The 15,815-nt window shown below is 34.3% G+C and overlaps 1 protein-coding gene across 1 annotated transcript; it reads left to right on the top strand.

Annotated features, from left to right (window-relative positions):
- Nucleotides 1-308: 308 nt before the first annotated feature.
- Nucleotides 309-13,603, top strand: LOC134258805 (iduronate 2-sulfatase-like). The gene is made up of 8 exons (XM_062741389.1): nucleotides 309-638; nucleotides 3,322-3,458; nucleotides 4,514-4,691; nucleotides 4,815-4,903; nucleotides 6,179-6,389; nucleotides 6,629-6,789; nucleotides 12,697-12,823; nucleotides 12,909-13,603. The coding sequence occupies exons 1-8, from the start codon at nucleotides 542-544 to the stop codon at nucleotides 13,601-13,603; spliced, it is 1,695 nt and encodes a 564-aa protein (XP_062597373.1). The 5' UTR covers nucleotides 309-541.
- The last annotated feature ends 2,212 nt before the right edge of the window (nucleotides 13,604-15,815 follow it).

Consider the following 15,815-nt stretch of genomic DNA (forward strand, 5'->3'; position numbering starts at 1 on the left):
GTAATTTTATATATTTGTAAAACTTTTATTTACCTACCTATATTTCATAATTATAAGTGCATAAAAATTAAAAACACAATTTAAAGTCATATATACAAAATTCTGCTATGCTACACACGTGAAGTATGAAAGCCATATCCCCACCCACTCAAAAGTTATTGGCAAGGTCAAGGTTTTTGTGGACAGACAGACAGACGGATACAACAAAAACTTATACCCCTCGAAACTTCGTTTTTTCGGGGACGTAAAAAATTATTTTTTAATTTACGTTTCGATGCACAGTTGTACTATTGACTCTCAGTACCTTTAGTACTTTGATCAACATGTCCAAGTTACCTTTCAAAATGAAAGTAGACTGCATGTACTCAAGGTCTATATTTTGTGCAAAATGGAGCAGAGAAATGAGAACCATCAACGGAAATACTTAAAAGAAATGAACTCATAATCACTTCTGAATTTTTCACGAAGACAATTATGATGACATCTCGAATTGTCAGATGAGAATCAAGGCCAAAACCACGAAGAACAGCTTTATAACAGAATGTTGTCGCTGTTTATCCAGTGCAGACAACGGACTGTTACATTCCTCTGGAATTTCATGATTTTATATTGGATGACTAGTCAAATAATATGTTGTGGTATGTTGTGTTGTTTACACAGGCACTGGATGTTAACATGTTTAATATAGAATATAATTAATATAGAATGTGCATAAATTAAGTTACGTACATTAATTGGGCCTGTATTTTGTTTAATGAATTGCAGTTATTGTTGTATCTTGATTATTGCTATATGCGACTGTAGTATTTTGTCCACCATCTTTCAATGGAAGTAGGAGGGGGTGGTAATTTGGGTCTGTCTGTCTGTCCGTCTAGCTGCAGGTTTAGGGGACGACCATTTGATTCTGAGGGGGGGGGGGGGGGGGGCTGGCAGATTTTGGAAATAAATAATCTGTCCCTGAAAATGTTGAAAATAAATAATCTGTCCTCCACTACAGAGAAAATAAATAATCTGACCTTGACTTCTGATAATTATAATATTGTAAAAATATCTTTTTTATTTACGTGTAATTTAATCTCAAAAGTCTTCAATTCAAAAATTTTTTTGGCTCGCTTAGCTCGCCATTTTAGAACCAAATAGTATTTAAAATCAGATTACCAGACTGGATACTTAAGTCAGTTTATCAACATGACAATGTGCACTTAGTAGGTGTGATGAATAACTTTAAATACAAACCAATTCTTATACACCACAAAAGATAAATTTTCTTGTCGAATAATTATACTTTCCAGATAAATTAATACAAAATATACACTGGCGGATTTAAGGGGGACGTACATGTGTACGACCCGAGACCCTCCCTTAAAATTTCAGAAGTATCATACGAATAATATTAATAATGCCATACTTTGAAACAATACCAATATTTTTGTGCCTAGTTTTTCTCTTAAAAATACACAAAAACCCAAGAGCTTCAGGGGGCTTCGCCCCCTGGGCCCTTTTCATTCAAATTATGATATGACCCTCCCTTAAAATTTAAAATTTCAGAAGTATCATACGAATAATAATAATAATGCCATACTTTGAAACAATACCAATATTTTTGTGCCTAGTTTTACTCTTAAAAATACACAAAAACCCAAGAGCTTCAGGGGGCTTCGCCCCCTGGGCCTTTTTCATTCAAATTATGATATGACTTAAGTTAATAATGCCATACTTTGGTACACATCTAACCAATTCCTACAAAAGTTTTACTCTTATACATATTGAAAAACCCAAGAGCTTCAGGTGGCTTTGCTCCTTGAACTTACTTCATTCAAAGTACGGTATAACCAGTATTAATTATGTCATACTTTGGTTCATAATAACCAATACCACTATAATAGTGCCTGGTTTTACTCCCAAAATACACGATACCCCAAGAGCTTCGGGGGGTGTACTCCCTTGGCCTCTACCAGGGCTTCGCCCAGGACCCACTAGGGCCCTTACGGCGGCCCCAGACCCCTTGCTTAAACAAAGTTATATCTTTCCCCTCCCCAAATCCTGTATCCGAATGTGGTATATAAATGATTAGTCTTTTAGATCCAATTGATCAAGGTACAGTAAGACATAGAAGAAAATAAATAATCTGTCCTTGATAATCTTGAAAATAAATAATCTGTCCTCGATAGACATGAAAATAAATAATCCGTCTCAAAAAAATTTGCCAGCCCCCCCCCCTCAGGATCAAATGGTCGTCCCCTTATTTTGTTTCTGTGTGATATTTCAAAGAAGCCTAAGATTTGCAATGAGATCAGTAGATTAAAGGTCAAGGTCATAAATGCAAAATTACATTCTGTCTTTGTTTAACACTCATTTTCATCCAAAATAAAATCCTAAAGGTCAAGGTCAGAAAAAATGCATATAAATGAATATATTTTGAAATTGTTTTAGATTATAGTTTTAGTTTTTAGCTCACCTGAGCCAAAGGCTCAAGTGAGCTTTTCTGATCAAAATTTGTCCGTTGTCTGTCGTTGTCATCATTGTTGTAGTCGTCGTTGTCGTTGTTGTAAACTTTTTACATTTTCATCTTCTTCTCAAGAACCACTGGGTCAATTTCAACCAAACTTGCCACAAAGTATCCTTGGGTAAAGGGAATTTAAGTTTGTTCAAATGAAGGGCCACACCCTTTTCCAAGGGGAGATAATTATGAATTAGAGAAAAATTAATGGCATTTTTAAAAAATCTTCTTCTCAAGAACCACTGGGGCAGGAAACACATGTGGATCGAATCATCCTCAGGTAGTGTAAATTCAAATTTGTTCAAATCATGACCCCTGGGGGTAGGGTGGGGCCAATATGGTCGATCAAATTTTTACATAGGAAGATATAAGAAAAATTTTTTTAAATCTTCTCAAGAACCACTGGGCCAGGAAAGATGAAACTCATGTGGAATCATTCTCAGGTAGTGTAGATTCAAGTTTGTTCAAATCATGACCCCCGGGGGTAGGGTTGGGCCAAATGGCCGATAAAAGTTTTAGATAGGAATATATAGGGAAACGTTTTAAAATCTTCTTTTCAAGTACTTCAAAGCCATGCTTTAGTGATATTTATAGGGAATCATCCTCAGGCATTGTAGATTCTAGTTTGGTCAAATCATGACCTCCTGGGGGGTTAAAATTCAAGCCCCCCCCCTCCCCACCCTCAGTTAACTTTCAGTTCTGATCTGGTATGTGCTTTTTTCTAGCCAATTGCTCAGGTGAGCGATGTGGCCCCTGGGCCTCTTGTTTTATATTATCTCACACAGTAAATTTATGAAAAATGCATTTTTCATTATATATAGGAAGACCAAATATTTTATTCCTTGTGTTAGATGATTTCCGGCCTATTCTACGCAGTTATGGAAACCAGTTGATAAAGGCGCCTAATATTGATTACTTAGCCAGGAACTCTGTAGTCTTTACCAAAGCATTTGCTCAAGTAAGATGCTTTCATTTTATGTGGAAATTGTTAAGAGTTTATTACATACCAATAAAAAAAAAATTGCAACACAGTGAGAAACTTTTATTAGTTCAACTGAGCTGAATGCTCAGTTGAGCTTTTCTGATGAAAATTTGACTATCTCTAGATCTTTAACAATGCTCTGTATAGATAAAATTTTCACATGTTTTTCTTCAGAACTACTTAGTCAGTGTTAGCCAGACTTGGCCAGCGTTAGCCAGTCACAATACATCGTTGGGTAAAAGGAATTAAAGTTTATTCATAAAAAAGGCTACATCCTCTTTCAATCGCAACATCACTCCATCAATTAAAGAAAATACTTTTTTATCAACATGAGGAAAAAGACTGAGAGATGTTCTGATTGATCCTCTGTTTTAAGGGGAGATAATCAAGAATTAGAAAAAAATTGAATGGTATATATCTTTTTAAAATCTTTAGAACCATATAACCAGAAAAGATGAAACTTTTTGCAAAATCTTTATCACTGGTAATAAGTTGTAGATTCATGTTTCTTAACATGATTTCTATGGATAGAACGGGGCCAAGAAGGGCATTCAAAGATTAACAAAGGAATACACGAGAAAAATCTTCTCAAAAGTAGGAAAGCCATTGTCATTTAAATTCAAGTATCCTCAAGTAGTGTAGATTTCAAGTTTGTTCAAATCAAATCCCTAGGGGTAGGTGGGGTCACAATGAGCAAAAAAAATCTTTTTAAAAAATCTTATCAAGAACACCAAGACTGATTAATTATGTTTAAGCAAGGAAGTAGAAGCACTTCAGGAAATGTATCAAATTTGAAGATGCGCTCTCTCACAAGCTATTCCAGGCTTATCAGGGAGTAAACCAAGGTCTTTTTCACCAACACAAAAATGCACATCCTCTGGACCCTCATTTACAATGTGAACACTGGGCTTATCAGCAATACACTCATAAATACTTGAATAAGTTTTTGTCAAAATTCAAAGTCTTTAGGTAATTAAAATCTTAGCTAAATTGACAGAGGTAACTGATATTATTTGATTTTTATTTCACAGCAAGCCCTGTGTGGACCTAGCAGGACTTCGTTTCTAACCAGTCGCCGTCCAGACACGACAAAACTCTGGGATGTACATTATTACTGGAGAAAATCTGCTGGGAATTACACAACTCTACCTCAGTACTTCAAAGATAATGGATATCATACAGAATCCTTCGGGAAAATATTTCATCCAGGTGTTAACAAGATTTTAATTCAGATCAATGTGCTCACTGAGTATAGGTATTACAAACTATAGAAAGAGGATTTCTGATTTTCCAATAACTCGGAGGGAAGTCATCTTTATATTTCTTTTACAGGAATAGTTTCAGGACATACCACAGATTACCCTTACAGTTGGACTGTTCCTCCTTATTTACCCTCCACACAACAGTACAAAATGAAAAAGGTAACTTCCTCAGGAATCTATCCCCACCATTTATTTTAAAGATTGATGATCTTTTCATTTTGAGTGGTTTATCAATTAGATGCTTGACTAATGTTTCTAAACTCTTGTTTTTCTTATAGAATGAAACTAACTTAAGCCTATTTCATATGATTTTAGATCATTTTTAGCTCACCTGAGCCGAAGGCTCAAGTGAGCTTTTCTGATCACATTTTGTCCAGCGTCCATCTGTCTGTCTGTCTGTCTAGCTGTCTGTCTGTAAACTTTTCACATTTTTGACTTCTTCTCAAGAACCGCTGGGCCAATTTCAACCAAACTTGCCACAAAGCATCCTTGGGTGAAGGGGATTCAAGTTTGTTCAAATGAAGGGCCACGCCCTCATACAAGGGGAGATAATTGGGAATTAATAAAAATTTGGTGGTATGTTTTAAAAATCTTCTTCTCAAGAACCACTGTGCCAGGAAAGATGAAACTTATGGGGAAACATCCTCAGGTAGTGTAGATTCAAGTTTTTTCAAATCATGACCCCCGGGGGTAGGGCGGTCCCACAATGGCCGACCAAAGTTTTACATAGAAATATATAGGAAAATTCTTTAAAAATCTTGTTCTCAAGAATAGCAAAGCCATAATTGATCATATTTATATGGAAGCATCCTCAGGTAGTGTAGATTCGAGTTTGTTCAAATCGTGACCCCCGGGGGTAGGGGCGGGGCCACAATGGCCGACCAAGGTTTTACATAGTAATATATAGGAAAATTCTTTAAAAATCTTCTTCTCAAGAATAGCAAAGCCATAATTGATCATATTCATATGGAAGCATCCTCGGGTAGTGTAGATTCAAATTTGTTCAAATCATGACCCCTGGGGGTAGGGCGGGGCCACAATGGCCGACTAAAGTTTTACATAGAAATATATTGGAAAATTCTTTAAAAATCTTCTTCTCAAGAATAGCAAAGCCATAATTGATCATATTTATATGGAAGCATACTCAGGTAGTGTAGATTCAAGTTTGTTCAAATCATGACCCCCAGGGGTAGGGCTGGGCCACAATGGCCGACCAGACTTTTACATAAAAGTATATAGGAAAATTCTTTAAAAATCTTCTTTTCAAGGATATAGCAAAGTCATGATTTGTCATGGGACTACTTTTCAATAATAAACCAAGTTCTACTTTTTCCTAGCCACAGTGCTCAGGTGAGCGATGTGGCCCATGGGCCTCTTGTTTTGGATGATATACTTTATTACATTCATTTTTTTATATTTGTTTTTTTAATGCAGGTCTGCCCTGGTCCACAAGGCAAGCTACAGATGAATATAGTTTGTCCAGTGAATGTCTCCACACAGCCAGAACAGACTCTACCCGATATCCAATCCACACAGCATGCTGTACAATTCATACAAAAATGGACCAATCAGAGCAAACCTTTCTTTCTGGCTCTTGGGTACCACAAACCTCACATCCCATTCAAATTTCCAGAGGAGTTCCTAAGTATATAGAAACAATTAAAATGAAGATTATCTTAACAGAAAAGAATGATAATTTGTTATTATTAGTTATTATGAATAATTTACATTTGAACATTGATGATTGAAAAGATTCTTAATAGAATGTTGAAAGTGCACTATTCTGTCAAAACAAAATTTAGTCAGACTTGAAAAAAAAAGTCTTAAGTTTGAAAAAAGTCCTAAGTTTATGTTTAAGATGTTAATTTTATTCTGCCTTTGTAGAATTGTACCCTATAGAGAATATCAAACTTGCCAAGTATCCCACCAAACCCCCAGGTCTCCCCTCGGTGGCCTGGAATCCATGGGCTGATCTGAGAGAAAGAGATGATGTCAAGAGTCTTAATGTTAGTTTTCCTTATGGCCATATTCTAGAATACTTCCAGGTAATATACAATCTAAAAATGTTATATTTTTACAGATTTAATTTTCATTGATTTCTAATCCACATATTAATATACATGTACATGTAAATAAATAAACTCTACAAATGTGGTATAGTCTCTTATATTGATCTAGATACTGTATACATTGCAGGGTTATTTTTGTCCCATGTTATTTTCACCCTTTTACACTTGGTAACAATTTTGTCCTGTTTTAAATTCGCCCAGTCCAGTGCTGTTTAAGAAATTATACTGTGTTCTTTGAATTCGTCCCATTTTAAATTCGCCCCCTTGTGACAAGGGAAAAGGGGCAAAAATAAAACAGGAACGAAAATTTCCCTGTGCACAGTACCGGTATTTATATAGGTTAATGTGTGAATTTTAACCAATCAAATAAGAGAAACATTAGGAACTTGAGGTTTGTGACCCTTCTGTATCTTGTTCTCAAGATTCAGCGGTTTAGTTTTATATATATTATACGCCCGTCTTAAGACGGGACGTATTATGTTATAGGCTTCGTGTCCGTCCATCTGTTAGCTTTTCTCGTGTCCGGCTCATAACTTTAATACTATTAGGCCTAGACTTACCAAACTTTGTGTGCTGATACATCTTGGGTAGCAGGTGTGTCGCGCACAAAAAGTAGGTCACTCTGACCTTTAATAAAGATGCTATAGCCAAATATGGAAAATTCCTGTCCGGCTCATTACTAGAAAACTATGAGACCTAGAGCTTTCAAACTTGGCAAAAGTATATAGCTAAAGTAGAAGGTGTGTCGCGGCCTATTTCAAGGTCACTGTGACCTTCAATTTAAGTGATTTTTTTTTTAAAAACTAAGTCTTTTAAATTTCTAATTTCATAATCCTAAAAAATGTAAAAATATAGTTGTATCCTTATTAAAAAATGTTAAATTAAGTAAAAACTTATTTTTTCATTATATACTTTACAGCAATCTGTAACAAATGTTTATGCTTTGAGAGGAATTCAGTTTGTCCCATGGGCATAATTATCAAGCACTGGTCAAGAAGAATTTTGGTAGCAAAAACTTCCATGTCAAATTAGAGAGAAATTAATGAGTTTATTGTCAAGAGCTAAGAGCATCTCTAGATTTGATGAAGCTGTTATCTTAATCTATCTCTTGGGAGTTGGGCAAAAAGAAATGGCCTCATAGTTGCTTGTGGTAATTAAGAGTTCTTGATGGCTAGTCCAGATAAAGATCTTCCAATTGGTGTAATGTGTAATTAAAACAAATTTATGTTTTAGTGTATGATTAAAACTAAATTAGTATTGTATAATATAATTAAAACTAATTATACATACATGTGTTCATTGAAAAAAAAATATATTTCAATTTTTAAGCGCTAAGCGCGCATGCGCAAGCGATTTATAGGGTGTCTTCAGATTTTCACGATCTTTTATTCAACGCCCTCTACCGACCGCATATATCAGGGCTGCATTCAATACCATACTTGCTAGTAAACTTACACATAGTTTAATATATGCTGCATACCCAGTTGTTTTGAAAGACAGCTCGTCTACCCATAAGATGTTAAAATAAATGCTATTATACAATCATTACATTTATAACTGATGTATGAAAAAGCATGCAAAAATTGAATGTGTGTCACGAGACTTTACGATTAGATAAAGAACATCCTTCAGTTAGTATACCGGTATATACAGCATGTCGCGTGATGCAAAGTGTTATCCAAGTAGGATATATTTATACAGGATTTCAAACGTAGCATAAATATTTATAATGTATATTCTTTACGTGGCTGCTATTCTTGTTCAAATTTCGTATCTGTACTTTAAATATCCATCTAGCACTAAGATCTTGAACGCACCCCTGACGCGCCCTTTATAAATAATGATAATTATGTAAACAAATGGGTTCTATAATGCCTTTGCAAGGGCTATTATTTTGACCTAAATTATCTTCGTGGTGTAATATGGTTCTTTTTAAAGGTGATTATATATAAATTATATATTTTAATGTTGTATATTATGTTCTCAAAATGAAGAACTATATTACGCGGAGAGATACATAATATAGCGCCGCTGAGCAAGTTATGTAACTCTACTGAGTCGTCTAACAATCCCCGACCCTCTGTCCGCTACTTTAGTGTAGGAGTTATCATAATAGGTGTTAATTAGTACAGTCGATATTAATTAATATGTACGGAAGGTGTGTTCCCGTTTTGCACACATTTGGTAATTAGCATAGAACAACAGGTGTGAAGTGTGTTTTGATAGCAATTATAGTCTGATTTCTGTTTTGGATTTACCTGTGAATACCTGATTTAGCTTAATGTATTCTTAAGAGGTTTAATACAATTTTATAAGCATTTTATTGAAATTATATATATATTTATGGGAAAATATTTGGTTTTATTGAATAAATAATTAATATTTGTTTCATATTATTTATTATTAAATCTTTTAAATCTTGATATAATTCTAAATGAATTAAAGATATAACATATTATAAAGAAAATAGTGAATAAAAATTAATTTGAAAAGATGTCATAATAAGATCATCGGATCAAATACATTAACTTTGTATTTGTTCTCTTATTTTTTCACTATAAGTTCATCTTTCACATACTTGCTAAGTCAAGTATAGTATAGACTATAGCAATTAAGTAATTATCTCACCTGGTCAAATTCCCGTTTTTCACACATTTTTTAATTATCTGTAATTAAATGTGTGCAAAACGGGAACAAACCGTACGGAAATCCTGCATTAGGGGATAAGGGCGGTTCTTATCTCTGAACAATATGGTGCGTATTAATAAGTATACTGGCAAACACTCATTATGTCACAAATGTACATGTAATCTTTGTAGTGGTAATTCGAAAACTAAATGACCATACATGTTTATATATTGATACAAGTACCGAAAAAAGATTTATGCTAACGTGTATTTAAGTCTCATTAAGCTTAAAATTTCAGTGAGTATTAAAAAAATCAAATTGGAATTAAATCTTTTAGAAGTATAATTCCATAAAAATTTATTTATTTATTAAACTAGCTTTTATATCTAATTTGTATCTACATTTTGTAGTTTCATTACATAATTTTACACGCCCTTTTCTGCATAAGCCTTTATTTCAAACAATGTAAATTTTATACAAACGAGGATTTTTATTTTCACACTTGCATTACACAGAGGGCAATCAATTATAATGATTTCACAGCATCAAATTATCCTTTAGCAGGACAAACTTGAACACATTTATATAGAGTCTATACTTGTTTTGTAGTTTTTATCTGTAACAAAATATTTTGATGCCAAAAAAATCCATTTCACTGAACGACTGGGTGTTAAAAAACTGAAGCATTTTAAAGTACTTTCGCCAAAATGAGTTCAAGAAAAATACAAACAAATTTTAATGTGATTTTTTTTTCTAAGTAGAAGAGTATGTGATGTAATATTTTTATTTTAAAAGGAAATATTGTCAATTCTGCTTCAAATATATGACGAGAAACAGAATGGCCAAGCCTTTTTTTAATTTCGGTAAAAATAAATTATAAATCATGTGTGTGAGAGTCAGAGATGAAGTATCACAGGCACAGGAATCCCCCTTCATATTGTACACATGATGAATAAATATAATTTGTGAAAAAAATGTCCAACAAGCCCTGGGGTCGAATATATCGAGGGGGGGGGGGGCGTGTCCACAGTTATAAATTCTTCGGGGATTTTTGTTACATGATGATAGCAACATGCTGCACGAGGTTGGATTGGTATCACAATAAATTTGAAATATTGAAAAAATATTGTTATCATATTATTCAAGTGTAGCAAATTCAAAACAAAATTTAAAAGTTCAACATTTTTTTCATTATTTATATACCCAGAAACTAAGTCTTGTAATGATTGTGTTTATATATTACAAGGTCCTATGCTAGAAATTTTTATTTTGTAAAAGCTTATTTATAAAAATATAACTTTATAAATATTTAATACGAGGATCAAATATTAAAATATGCTAAAAACAGTTCAAACAAAATATTATCCCATTTTAAAAATCGTTAATTCATAATCCTAATATATTTTATCATTAAATATGAACAAATACAAAAATAATATCTCATTTCTCCCTGTACATTTTCAAACACAATAGATAGATCACCCCTGCGGTCGATGATAACAAATAAAGTCGCCGACAGCCAATTTTGAATTTTAGTACGAATAATATTCTTCATATTCTTGAGAGTAGAATTATACATTGTTCAAAATTTCATTAAAAGGTTTTGTGTTCTCTACTTTACATTCAAGAGAAGGATATCAGCAGCATTTTTTTTCAACCCCCCCCCCCCCAAAAAAAAAACCAACAACAACAAAGAAAACTTTTCAGCTAATGCAGAGTTTAATACCTAATCTGAAATGAGGTAAGTCAGAAGAAAAAAATCGGACTGTAATATTAAATATCGCAGAAACCTGGATCCAAAATGCAACACTTTGTTATTTTTTTTTTCATTTTTTAAGACTTTATTAAAGTAACAAAACTTACACTCGGTTTTATTCAACTTAACAGTCAAGGCGATCAAGAGGCGGGTTTAGTTGAACCATCTGCTTAGCGCTTCCCAGTACTTTCAGTACTTTGATTATATATTTGCAACAAATAGCAGTCATGTCTCACTTAGAATTTTATAGTCTGAAGAAATTATAATTTATGTTTGATTTTTAGCCCACCTGAGCCGAAGGCTCAAGTGAGCTTTTCTGATCACATTTTGTCCGTCGTCCGTCCGTCTGTCTGTCTGTCCGTCCGTCTGTAAACTTTTCACATTTTTGACTTCTTCTCAAGAACCACTGGACCAATTTTGACCATACTTGGTACAAAGCATCCTTGGGTGACGGGGAATTTAAATTGTTAAAATAAAGGGCCAAGTCCCCTCACAAGGGGAGATAATCAAGAAAAGACAAAAATAGGGTGGGGTCATTAAAAAATCTTCTTCTCAAGAACCACTGGGCCAGAAAAGCTGAAACTTATGTGGAAGCATCCTGTGGTAGTGTAGATTATAAATTGTTCAAATCATGACCCCCGGGGGAAGGGCGGGGCCACAATGGGGAATCAAAGTTTTACATAGAAATATATAGGAAAAATCTTTGAAAATCTTCTTCTCAAGAACCACTGGGCCAGAAAAGCTGAAACTTATGTGGAAGCATCCTGGTATAGTGTAGATTCTAAATTGTTCAAATCATGACCCCCGGGGGAAGGGCAGGGCCACAATGGGGAGTCAAAGTTTTACATAGAAATATATAGGAAAAATCTTTGAAAATCTTCTTCTCAAGAACCACTGGGCCAGAAAAGCTGAAACTTATGTGGACATGGAAGGATCTTGGGGTAGTGTAGATTTCAAAATGTCTTAATTATGATCAGTGGGGTAGGGTGGGGATGCATTATGTATTATAAGGAGGAAATCTGGTAAAGAACATAATGGTCAAAGCTTCTCAGGTGAGCGATGTAGCCCATGGGCCTCTTGTTTTTATTAAACTGTAGCTAACTGTTTCTATTATTTCATAAAATATGCAATAAACAGTTTAAGTTTAAGTAAGCTGCAGATGGATATTTATTATGCTCGAACACAACCAGTTTAGAGTTATATGATGTATTTGTTATAATTAATCCCTACACTGCAAGTCTCTAAGAGATGTATGATAAGAAATGGAAATTAGATCATTGAAATCTGTGTCAATCTGTTAATCAAGGCTTACCTGATTTTCTTGCATCCTAATCAATTTATGATTATTGAACAATATTTGACGGGCGTATCATGCTGTGGCGGGGCACTTTATTTTATTTATAGAAATGGATTGAACGGCAGGCATAAATGCCTATGATCGTTCTCTCCATAGATTCAGCGGTGTAATCTGTTTAAAAATATTTCATTTGTTTCTACAGAAGAAGATGATTCAGAGTTACTATGCCTCGGTGACCTACATAGATGACCTTCTGGGTCATATACTGACTGCCTTACGCAAGAATGGCTTTGCCAAAAACACTATCACAGTACTTCTAGGTGATCATGGTAAGCTATGATGTCACAAGTTGTAAAATGTCTTACAAACAATATATACATAGACCTAGTAACTTTCTAATGACTTTTTCCACAGGTTGGGCCCTTGGTGAGAACCAAGAATGGTCCAAATTCAGTAATTTTGAGGTGGCCACCCGAGTGCCTCTGTTGGTGTCAGTACCAGGATTGACCTTTGATCTCTGTAGACTGCCTCAACATGTTTCCTTATCCAAAAAAGCATATAATAAATATCAGACCACAGATGGTCTGGTAGAACTGGTGGACATTTTTCCTTCTCTGGTGGAACTTGCAGGACTCCCCATCTTAAAAACGTGTCCACGGAGTTCCTTCAATATAACACTCTGTACAGAAGGACACAGTTTCGTGCCTTTGATAAGAAATGCTACCCGACTAGACATTAATCCCCCTCTGAAAAGCTGGAAGTCGGGAGTATTCAGTCAGTATCCTCGTCCTAGTCTAAAGCCCCAGGAGAACAGCGATCAACCAAAGGCCATCAACAGCAGGATCATGGGTTACTCCCTACGATCCCAGAACAGCAGATACACAGAATGGATTCAGTTTTATCCTAACAACTTCACAGTTAACTGGAACAAGGTGTTTGCCAAGGAGCTGTATATACATGACACAGATCCAGAGGAACATTACAATGTGGCCTCTTTACCTTCATACCAGGATATTGTACATAAAATGTCTGTAAAACTAAGAAAAGGTTGGAGAGCAGCACTGCCAAAAACTTCAAGTATACCTCCTTATTCAACCTTGCATACATAAAGACATAAAATAAGATGTATAGTATCTTTATTGTGTAATAAAAACTTTTGTACAACTACATGCAGTGTACCACTATGTTCATTAGGTCACATTCTTTCCCATACGTACCCATTGTTTGAAACAAAATTATGGGAATTCTCACCAAGCTGTAAGGTTCTGCATCCACATTCGGGAGCTATAAAAGTCAAAAAAGTTTTCATTTGATTTCACCCTCACATTTCCACACTGGGAAACAAGATGAGCAAAATGCCTATTGCATGGAAAATCAAGAAAGGGAAAAACTAAATCTCAATTTTAACATTGCTTGAAAAATGATATTTTAATTTCTAAAAAGTGCATGTTGTGCAAAAAATAATTGACAGATGCAATTTGCTCTTGCGCCCTCTTTAGGTATGTGATTAAATAAAAGGTTATTTACTATATTCTATATCTTGTGACCTTGTCAGCAAATACAATTTATCATTGAGTCAAAGGCTGACTGACGTTTTCCATACTAATTGTTAGTCCATTATTTATACACTGAAAATGACGACGGATTTTTACGTTATTTTCCGATCATTACAAAAGGCACACGGCGGGTGTGACCGGTCAGCAGGGGATGCTTAATCCTCCGTGGCACCTGATCCCACCTCCAATGTTTTGAAGGTCTGTGTTTGCTCTGCTCCTATTCTGTATTGATCTTGAATACTGTTCGTTATCTCTGTTGTTTCCTCTGTAAAGTATTAAGAAAACAGGAAAAAAAAGTGATCAATTTTTTGTATTTACTTTGGCTGTTTTTTTTAACGGGGGCGCTTCATGAATATGCCTACGTGACAAGTCTGTGTGATTAACACACCAATAACTTACACAAAACTTTAAAAAAAAACGTTCCTAAATATATTTGATATAGATAAAATATATCAGTGAGTGCTGCAGAGGGAGAACAACTTCAATCCATTCTTCAAATTTGGTATTAAATAGGGATTTCCATACCTCTCTTTTCATGCTTTTACTCTATGCGTAAAACACACATAATACGAACTAAAGATGTTTATGTAAATACAATGGACTAGTTGGGATGATGTACATGATAAATGAACAGGAAAATATTTACAAAAATTTGGTGTATATCCGAGCTAAAAGAAAAATAAAAAGACAAGATTGCGTTTAGATAAAATTATACAAGATATACTAAGTTCAAATTAAAATTTCCACTGATCTTGCTGATTTTTCACTTGAATGTCCTGACGTTTCTATAGTTGAATTGATTTCAAAACTTTGTGTTGTCTTTGTTAAGTCGGTAAAGAAATCGGTTATTGGTTTAACATTTTTTTTTTTTTATATTTTTGAAACTAAATTGTGTAATTTACAGGAAAGTCATAACTTAAAAAAAAGTTTTGATATAAAGTACATGGATTTAAGGGGTTGGGGGTAAACCAGAAAGTATGGAGAAAAAATCAAAAAGCGAGAGGAAAAAAAATCATTGTATTGGGATTACGCATAGACACTTGTTTCTGTAACAATTGTTAAACCCATTATAATAGATTTAAGAATTATTACAGAAACAGGAACATGTTATATAACTGCAACATTGAAGCTTTTTCCGATTTATTATTTTTTTTGGGGGGTGTATATATATCATATTTTTAAAAAATACATTATTGCAGCTAGTGTATGCATGGACCTGTGTACTATATATAGGTCCCTGGTGTATGCCCTCCTCAAACACACTTTTTCCAAACATTGGTAATGCTTAAGTTATTGAAAAAATTGGCAACTGCCAAAAATTGGCAGTCAGTAAAGAAATCGGTTATTGGTTTTACATTTTTTTTTATATATTTTTGAAACTAAATTGTGTAATTGACAGGAAAGTCATAACTTTAAAAAAAAGTTTTGATATAAAGTACATGGATTTAAGGGGTTGGGGGTAAACCAGAAAGTATGGGGAAAAAATCAAAAAGCGAGAGGAAAAAAAATCATTGTATTGGGATTACGCATAGACACTTGTTTCTGTAACAATTGTTAAACCCATTATAATGAAGGGAGTTATAACCTACGTCTACGAAAACCCCCTCCCCCTCCGAAATAGGATTTCTGTGTGTTTTTATTTAACCCCCTCCCACTCTTTTTTTTTTTTTTTTTTGGCCTGTCATTTTTTGGTGAGGAGTGGTGGAAGTTTTTCTCTGGCTGTCTCCCCCTCTTCAAAAAGTATAATGATTAATAATTTGTGATA

Source organism: Saccostrea cucullata, unplaced genomic scaffold, assembly GCF_032062105.1.
Source record: "Saccostrea cucullata isolate Sc308-1 unplaced genomic scaffold, CSIRO_AGI_Scuc_v1 ctg12958, whole genome shotgun sequence".
In the NCBI taxonomy this organism is placed as follows: domain Eukaryota; kingdom Metazoa; phylum Mollusca; class Bivalvia; order Ostreida; family Ostreidae; genus Saccostrea; species Saccostrea cuccullata.

Bases quoted from the DNA above. Each gene is read 5' to 3' on its own strand.
- LOC134258805 (XM_062741389.1), top strand. From the start codon at position 542: ATGTTGTCGCTGTTTATCCAGTGCAGACAACGGACTGTTACATTCCTC. The intron at 4,692-4,814 runs GTGTTAACAAGA...TTTCTTTTACAG, and splicing joins CGGGAAAATATTTCATCCAG to GAATAGTTTCAGGACATACC. The intron at 4,904-6,178 runs GTAACTTCCTCA...TTTTTAATGCAG, and splicing joins AACAGTACAAAATGAAAAAG to GTCTGCCCTGGTCCACAAGG.